This window comes from Xiphophorus maculatus, chromosome 18 (genome assembly GCF_002775205.1).
Source record: "Xiphophorus maculatus strain JP 163 A chromosome 18, X_maculatus-5.0-male, whole genome shotgun sequence".
NCBI lineage: Eukaryota > Metazoa > Chordata > Actinopteri > Cyprinodontiformes > Poeciliidae > Xiphophorus > Xiphophorus maculatus.
Window position 1 is genome coordinate 1,731,092 of NC_036460.1, and position 9,621 is coordinate 1,740,712.

General features: G+C 39.3%; 2 protein-coding genes across 2 annotated transcripts; one reads left to right on the forward strand and one right to left on the reverse strand.

Annotated features, from left to right (window-relative positions):
• The first annotated feature begins 2,981 nt into the window (after positions 1-2,981).
• On the forward strand, positions 2,982-3,902 carry LOC102218212 (olfactory receptor 11A1-like). The gene has a single exon (XM_005808260.2). The coding sequence runs from the start codon at positions 2,982-2,984 to the stop codon at positions 3,900-3,902; it is 921 nt and encodes a 306-aa protein (XP_005808317.2).
• A 1,979-nt stretch (positions 3,903-5,881) lies between these two features.
• On the reverse strand, positions 5,882-6,838 carry LOC102217952 (olfactory receptor 11A1-like). The gene has a single exon (XM_005808259.2). The coding sequence runs from the start codon at positions 6,836-6,838 to the stop codon at positions 5,882-5,884; it is 957 nt and encodes a 318-aa protein (XP_005808316.2).
• Positions 6,839-9,621: the final 2,783 nt, after the last annotated feature.

Consider the following 9,621-nt stretch of genomic DNA (forward strand, 5'->3'; position numbering starts at 1 on the left):
TGGGTGAGGCTGGGCTGCATTCACACACACGGCCTCCTCAGCAGAACCTTTCTGATTGTCTATTACCATATTTGGCCGTAGTCAGGCGCTGTAACAGCCGTAATTGTGTAGTGTCTCTTTAAGATACTCTAGTGTTTCTAATGATGTCAGAAGTATGCGCCACGGCTTCTCTGTAGAGAGCGTGGGAGAAACGTGCTAGACGGACATGTTAGCTCCCTAACCTTTTAGTAATGTTGTTGTTTGGACGCTGCTCAATTTTCATGTCTGATAATATAGCAGCCGTTCAACCGGCTTTGTAAGGTTGGTGAAGAGTATTTATTAAAGGACAACACTGGGGAATTCCCAGTACCAGTGTGGTTGTGAGTTTTTGACCGTCCTGACGAATCTGCCGCCTCCTCTCCTCCCTTAAACACAACCCAAGCGTTACAGCGCCTAACCTTAATTACGTTACACTGATCAGCAACTTCCGGGTCTAGACTGGATGCTGAAGCACGTGAAGCGGAGCGGCCGCGGAAATTGCGCATCGCATGCAAATAATGACAACTAGAAAATGCAAATAGGCCCGACCGATGTCCCGCCCCCGAGAGCAATATACTCCACCGTGATTGGTAAGTTCGTTCAGCTCCGCACACAACACTGAAAAATGCCAATTATATCAAACTCGCGGGCCGCACTAACATTAAACTTTCATATTAAGACGGGGGCCACAAACTATCGTCCCGAAGGCCGCAGTTGGCCCGCGGGCCGCGAGTTTGAGACCCCTGGTTTAGATAGAAGCTCTGATGTTTAAGAAGTTTCTTTATGGAATATTACCAGCTCAGAGTTTTAAGAAATTGATGCACCTGCTGGATATTCTGGTTCGACAACTTTCTTGTTATGCAAAATTGTTCCATTATCAAACCTGATTTTTTTGAAAACTCACATATTTGAACAAGAAGATGTTTATCATCCAAGGAGTTAACTGACCCTCCAGTGTGATTTCGTGGCTTGTATATTGTTCAACTGAAACTGGAATGACTACATTGTGTAACATGAGTTCTATATATTGTGAGAGCTTGCAGCTCCAAATCACAACTCAGAGCAGCTGCTGCTGCGTTTGTTCTCCGTCTGCAGACCAAATAAAGCTTTGCTCTTTGCCATTTGCCAGAGTCTCAGCCTGATCTGCTATTACACAAGATTTTTGTCCACAAGGGCCAGAGTTTTCTCCTGCAAATGCAGTTTTAGAGTTTAGTATAACTCCATAATGGTGTAATGTCTGTATTTATTTTCTGGGTTTTAATGGAAGTATTTATGAGCCGCTGACATAAAGAGCAACATCAGGAAGTGGAATGAAACCGTATTTCAGCTGCCGTGAAATCTTCATGACTTCATGACAGAAACAGCAGAAAAACACGAAACCAGGTCAATAAAATAGACATAAACTCAGAGCTTATTACAACTGACAGACGGTAAAAGCAGCTTTAGTTTGTGAAACACTTGTTCAAAGAATCCATCTGCAAAAAACACTAAAATATTACTAAGCATTTTAGTTTCCAGGGCAAAAGTCTTAGTTCACCTGAAATAAGAAACTCACAAACTTTATGTGAGTTTCTCAAAAACTCACATAAAGGCACAACATCTTTGTTAAATTAGATTCTTTTGGGTTGTGGGAACGATTGTGTGTCTAAGTCAAGTTTGTTTGTTTTTCACAATTCAGCAACAAGATAAAAACCAAATACAGTAACCAATTATAAAAGGAGCTCTGTAGTCCACTTCCTGCTTCTGGACCGGTCTCTGGTCCGCCTGGCGTTCACTTCAAGAATTCACTTCAACTGAACCCAGACCGAGGACTGGAGGACCAGACGTCAATTAGCATTCACTTCTCACCAACCGGACCAGAGTTTATAGGCAAACGGGCTGGAGTTAGATGAAACTGGACCACAGTTGGATTAAATCAGACTGCAGTTGGGTTATGAGGACCAAACAGACCTTGGATTACTCCTCTGAATCCTTCAGGTCTAAAATCCTCCAAGCCTCTTGTTGCCTTCAGATTAGCTCAACATCAGAGAGTAGAGAGCTCCAGTTGTTCCCTTCACTGAGTTTACATTAAACATAAAGCTACACAAATTGAAATTCTGAAAATAAATTCCCCTAATGGACGGTGCCACTTTTCCGTTGCATTTTTGGATAAATAGTTTTTGCGCAAGGATGAGGTGGTTTTTCAGCTGGATCCAAATTCATGTAGTTTGCAGAACTGCAATGAAAAAACTTTTTTTGCGACAGCTACTGCTGGAGAAACGTAGCCACTCCCAAGTAGGCGGGGCTTGTCGTTCCAAGTCATGAATAAAATGCCGACGTTTCCTCTGATTGGCTGATAGATGATGAGCACTAGGGCTGCATTGTGAATATAACATCATGTCACATCTGTCGCTCCCAGGATTTTTAATGACTTATCACAAGAACAATGTGACTTTCATTTAATTTCTTACTTGTGAAACTGTGATTTTTAACTTCAGCAGAACATGAATAAAGATTTTTAACCATTTCAAAAGGAAAAGCAGTTAGTGTGAGCCTGGTTGGTCTGTAAGGTTCACGCGGGAGGAAGGAGGCGTCGGATGATACCACCCCAAGGTCAACTCAGACATCCTCCACACATGCAGCTGTGTGAAGGAATATTTTGTGTTTTGAATCTTTCTCTCTGCTGACAACTGGAAACAGAAAAGTCCATTTGATGATGACATCATCCCGTTGATGTTGTAGGTCACTGAAAGGCTTAAGAGCAGCAAAGGAAGGTTTAGTGTTCAGTTGGATGGAAATCGCTGCGTCGGTGAAATAATGTAATGAATGTTAGGTTTTGCTGTTTATACTAATTCTTCTTCCAAACACTGAAGATTATTAATGATACATTTTCGGGGTAAAATCTCCCAGAAAAGGATCAGGAGGGGTTTAATCTAAGCCTTCCTGACTAAATATTTTATATTCTATAAACCATAAGGAAAATCATGCTGAATTCAACACAGGTTTCATATTTCACTCTTGCTGCTTACTTTGATACCAAACAGTTTAAATATTTATTTTTCATGTTTGTTCTGTCTCTGTATGTTCTGATTATCAGCTGTAACGTCCTGCTGATCGTGGTGATCTGTGTGAACCGGACCTTACATGAACCCATGTTCCTGTTCCTCTGCAGCCTGTTTGTGAACGAACTGTACGGCAGTTGTTGTTTGTTTCCCTTACTGCTGGTTCAGATCCTCTCTGATGTTCACATCATTTCTGCTCCTCTCTGCTTCCTGCAGATCTTTTGTCTTTACACATATGTAAGCATAGAGTTTTTAAATCTAGCCGTGATGTCTTATGACCGATACCTGGCCATCTGTCATCCTCTGAACTATCATTCTTTGATGACCTTGAAGAAAGTTACAGTTTTTATTACAGCAGCCTGGATAACTGCCTACCTGGTAGTTTCTTGTACAACATCTTTGAGCTTCTCTCTGCAGCTCTGTGGAAACGTCATTAACAAAATGTACTGTGACAACTACTCTATAGTGAAACTGGCCTGCTCTGATATTACAGTCAATAACATTTATGGCCTTTTTATCGCTGCTCTCTGTGTTTTTGGTCCAGTAGGGATAATTCTCTACACATACATGAGGATCCTGAAGGTTTGTTTTTCTGGATCCAAACAGACCCGGCAGAAAGCGGTCAGCACCTGCACTCCTCACCTGGCCTCTCTCATTAACTTCTCCTTTGGTATTTGCTTTGAGGTGTTGCAGAGCAGGTTTAACATGAGCACAGTTCCTAATGTTGTCACAGTATTATTGTCATTATACTATGTAACATGTCAGCCATTGTTCAGTCCTGTGATGTACGGGCTGAAACTGTCTAAAATACGCAGCATGTGGAAACGTTTGTTTTGGAAATAACTGAAATAAAAATGTTTTATTCAGCTGACACTTCAGATCTGTGTCCAATGTGAATGGAGTACAGATTCATGCATTCATTTAATTTGATTGTTTATGTACGTGTATATTTACAGATTAATCCCTTACCAATGTTAAAATGAAGAATAATTATTTAGCTCCACGTTACATAACCTGGCTCTGCTAGACAGATCCTTTTCTGGACCTTTGCTGGTCTGCTATGCATCAGAACCAGAACCAAACATGGAGAAACAGCATTCAGCTTCTGTGCTTCACAAATCTGGAACAAACTTCCAAAAAACTGCAAAGCAGTCAAAACACTGAGTACTTTGAAATCTAGACTAAAACACACCTGCTAAAGTTGCTATCAAAACAAGAAATGAACCATTAATCAACATTTTGATGTGTAATGATGGCAAAATGTAATACTTACTGGTTTCCTCAATTGTTGACTGCATGGAGTCTTCTATTGCTTTGTATTTTTGTGATATTATGATGTAATGCACTTTGAACTGCCTTTTTGCTAAAATTGGTATAGAAATAAACTTGATTGGTTGATCTATGGCCTTTATCTATTGATTGATAGGTAATGACTTTCTCTCTGAGCATAATATTGATGCCACGTTTCTAATAGAAACATGGTTGGATGACAATAAGGAAGGACTGCAAATTACATTTTCTTAAGAGCAGAAACCACAACAAAAGAGTTCCTACAATATTTCAGGATTTACTTAACATTAAAAATGTTTTTCTGGAAAAATTTGACTCTTTTTCAATATGTGTTAATCAGTGTAAATGGCCATAGGCGAACTTTGACCCCAACTGGTAACACTTTATTTGAAGGTTGCGTGTAGGACTGACATGCCACTGTCAGAAACATGACCTAACACCTGCCATCAACATGAATATTCATGAATATTTACGACTGTTGTCATAAAGTGTCATTCTGTAAATAATGACACTTTTAAGGCAAAGTTGACATTATTCAACATGTCTTTGTTATGACAACTTGAGTTTAACTGAGAATAATCATTGTCCAAATGTAAAATGTTATGTATCTTTGGGTATTATTACATTACTATGTCATTTGACATAGTAAATGATATAGTACTAACTGTAAACTTTACAAGATCATTATAATTGTGTGATTAATATTTTCCCTTAAACATTTGACTAGTTACAGAAGTCATTAATTGTTATTACACTTTCAATAGCTTTAACAACAAAGTCATTATTTCCGACGGAATAATAATAAAGATTTTATTACGTTTTATTACACTGTAAAATGATTTAACAACAGTCATTAATAATTTGTCTTACATCAAGTAAAGAGGAACAAGTAGCTCTAGTTATTAACATGTCATTAACTGTTATTACTGTCAAATGCCATATTAACAGAGTCGTTAATATTAACCCTTACCTCAAGTACAGTGAAAGAAGTAGCAACCTGAAAATTACCCAAAGCAATCACCATGGTTACCACTGCCAATACACAACATTTTTAAGATTAATGTCCATTTGTATGTCTGAGTATCTGTTTTTATGTAGATGTTTTACTTTTGGTTTCTTGATGGGCTGACTGGATGACAATTTTCTTCATACACTTTACAATATCAATAAAAATAAATATAGTTCATCGTTTGTGAGACCCAGCTCACAAAATTCAGCACTGAGACTATAAAGAAACAAAGAGTCAGAAAAGAAATTTATTTAAATTTTATGGTGAAAAAACAAAAAAGAGAGACAAAACGCATAAAAATAGTTTCAGGAGATTATGTGTAACATTTATATTTCATTGAAATACTTGCAAAAACAAAATCTTCAACAGTCAGAATATAGACTTTTATGTATTCAGCTGCAGAGCATTAAAATAAAATTATGCCACACATTCAGGGAAACTTGGATTAGAGCTGCTCCTCCTGCACACCAACAACTGGAGGTGGTTTGAGCTTGTGATAAGATCCAGTGGTCTAAAAAAAAACCTAAATCTTTCTCAGAACCAGCTTTTTACACATGCTGCGTATTTTTGACATATTCAGGCCGTATAGAACTGGGTTAAAGAGCGGCTGGCAGGTGAGATAATACAATGGAAATATTGTTCTTAGCAAGCCAGGAGCAGTATTCATGTTAAATCTGCTCTGCAATATTTCAAAGGAAACACCAAAGGAGAAGTTGATTATAGAAGCAAGGTGGGGCGTGCAGGTACTGACGGCTTTCTGCCGGGTCTGTTTGGACCCAGAGAAACACACCTGAAGGATCCTCATGTAGGTGTAGACGATAACAGAAACAGGAACACAGACTGTGAAGAAAGCCATGATTAGTTCATAGATGTTATTGGCTGTGGGGTCGTTACAGGCCAGCTTGATGATGGAGTGATTGTCACAGTAAACCTTATTGATGACGTTCCCACAGAGCTGCAGAGAGGAGCTCAGGAATACGGTGAAACCAACACAGAAAAGAGGAGGCAACCATATGATGGATATAAGAATCGCTATTCTCCTTGAAGTCATCAGGGAGTTATACTGCAGAGGACAGCAGATCGCTACGTATCTGTCATAAGACATGACGGCTAAGTTAGTAAACTCTACACTTCCGTAAGTATAAAGAATGAAAATCTGCAGTAGACAAAGAGGAGCAAAAATTATATGAACATCAGAGAGGATCTGAACCAGCAGGAAGGGAAACAAACCCAAACTGCCGTACAGTTCATTCACAAACAGGCTGCAGAGGAACAGGAACATGGGTTCATGTAAGGTCCGGTTCACACAGATCACCGCGATCAGCAGGACATTAGAGCTGATAATCAGAACATACAGAGACAGGATGATGGTGAAGAAAAAGTAGCTCAGCATGCCTGTGTCTAAAAATGCACTCAGAGTAAAATATAAGACATGAGTGGAATTAATTTTCATTCTTAATTTTGTTTGTAATACAAACATGAAGATGACTGAGTAGACAAACTGATCACAGAGAAATGCTACATGCTGACAAAATAAATTAGAGGAGGAACTAAATCACAAATATCCATGTGTCTTTTCTAATTAAAAACAACAAAGGGTTGAATGATGGAAACATGTACAGCCACCAGGAAGTCAGGAATGGCATTACGACTCCTAACTGAGCTCAGATCTGCTTCCCTTAAAGAGTCAGAGCAGAGAAACGCCCACAGCAACACAACCAATAATCAATCAACTCACCAAACAATATTTCCACTTCAATAACTGGCTGTGATTGACTCAAAGGTATCAGTTCATGTGCGTTTTATGTTAAACTTTAACACAAACAATCCTAATCTACACTATGAATGAAGTGTAGTATAAAATATATAAAAAATATATGAAACATTAAATGTAAAAGATTAAAAAAAATCTTATTCAATAGGTTAGAATATCATTGAAGAAAATTGTTTGTTTAGTTACATTACTGAAAGAATTATATTAATTTCACACATTGATGTTTTCAAGCCTTCACTTCTATTATGATTATTTTCATTAAAAATAATTTAAGATTAGAATATAACATCAGAACAATAAAAATGTTTTCATATAGAAATGTGGCCTAAATAAAGTCTGCTTAATATTAATATCTGTATCTCAGTTATTATTTTCAACTTTTAATCAGAAAAACAAGCCTCATTAGACTACATACTCAGACTTATTGAACATGAATATAGTTATTAAAAAAAAGAAAAAGTATGTAAATAATACTGAAAATGTGTTTTGTGTGTGTGGGAGGGGGGGGGGGGGGCACTCTTGTTTGCATAGCTATCTTTGTGGGAACTTTCCATTGACTTCCATTCATTTCTAAAGCCTAAACCTTACCCTTACCTTTACCCTAACCCTCCCTATTACATACCTAACCCTAACCAACCAAAACTCACTTCACACCGTAGTCCTAAATCTGACCCCTGACCCAAAAACAGCGTTTCCCCTTATGGGGACCAGGCTTCAGTCCCCACAAACAGCAGTGGGTCCCCACAACGTAGTATGTGTCAGGAAAATGGTTCCCACAAGGTATTAGAAACAAACGCACACACACTAACACCCACCTACACACACACACACACACACACACACACACACACAGACCCACACACACACCCAGACGCCCCCCCCCCCCCCACACACACACACACCACACTCACACATGTGTGTGTGTGCACCCACACTTGTTTGCATGGCTATCTTTGTGGGGACTATCCATTGACTTCCATTCATTTCTACAGCCTAAACCTTACCCTTACCTTTACCCTAACCAAAACTCACTTCACACCGTAGTCCTAAATCTGACCCCTGACCCCAAAACAGCGTTTCCCCTTATGGGGACCAGGCTTCAGTCCCCACAAACAGCAGTGGGTCCCCACAACGTAGTATGTGTCAGGAAAATGGATCCCACAAGGTATTAGAAACAAACACACACACATGTGTGTGTGTGTGTGTGTGTGTGTGTGTGTGTGTGTGTGTGTGTGTGTGTGTGTGTGTGTGTGTGTGTGTGTGCTCTCATCCTTGTTTTTGATGCAGAGTAAGAGCCATTTCCCTAACAAATACTACATTATTGGGACCAACTGCTCCTTATGGGGCCCAAAGCCCCGGCCCATGTAGCTTTTACGTTCAACCAAACCCAATGAGCCACTACAAGGATTTTTTCACTCATTTGTTCTTGTTAGAATAGATATTAGCTTAACTTATGGGATCTCTATAGCACATGAACATAGTGATCTTTGTTGTCCTATTGCTGACATGTTTGGATTTAATCTTCTGACCCACATGCAGAATCAACAAGTTCAATTAAGGTATATGTTTTATTTCTTTCAAAGAACAAGCAACAATTTACAGGTTTCCTTGATGTATCAGGGAGTGGCAGTGTCATGCAATCCGTGGCATCTGGAATGAGAGTTGGGTTATTGGTGGCCTGTCATGAGTTGATCAGATGCAGTATGAAAAAGGCTTACTTTCGAATGGACTTAGTGAAGCATGGGAGAAAGGTGCCCAGGGGTCCTGTGTGGAGAATGGAGATGGAGCTTCTGGAGGCAAGTGCAAGGTAGGCGATGACCGAGAGCCAGGGGTCTGACTGAGCGGAGTGGAGATGGGGGGAACGGTGGAGCAGGCAGGCAGGTAGGTACTTGCTGGGGAGTTCCACAGGAGGGAAAACGGTTGAACCGATTCCTCTAAAGAGTAGTGATGGGCTATCTGAAGCCAGGCTTCGAGGCTTGTGTCGTCTTATTGAAAACCACGTGACTGGCAACAAACGAGGCCTCGCATTGCATGGGTCACGTGACTGCTTCATTTTGCGTGTCGGTTTTCAAAATAAAGGATCGCATCAGAGGAGTATTTGTCTTCAGCAGTGGCCGAAATAAAAGGAACCTTTTATAGTTCATGTGCATTAATGATTTTGATGATGGCACTCATCAAAATGTAATGTTTGTTATTGATTTTCTCAATTGTTGATTATGGTATATTTTATGACATTATATTTGTGTGTTTTTTATTATGTAAAGCACTTTGAAACCTCAATGTTGCTGAAATGTGCTACACAAATGAACTTGATTGAAAAGGAGCCAGCGAGAAAAAAAATCTGACATCTGCAAATACTTTGAGATGATCATTCACAAGGTTCTTAAATAAAAAATAATTAAACCCTTCACCTCCAAAATTCTCACCTTCTTGAAATTTCCACTTCTTTGTTCTGAAAAAATATATCAGTCTTGCACAGCAGAAACAGA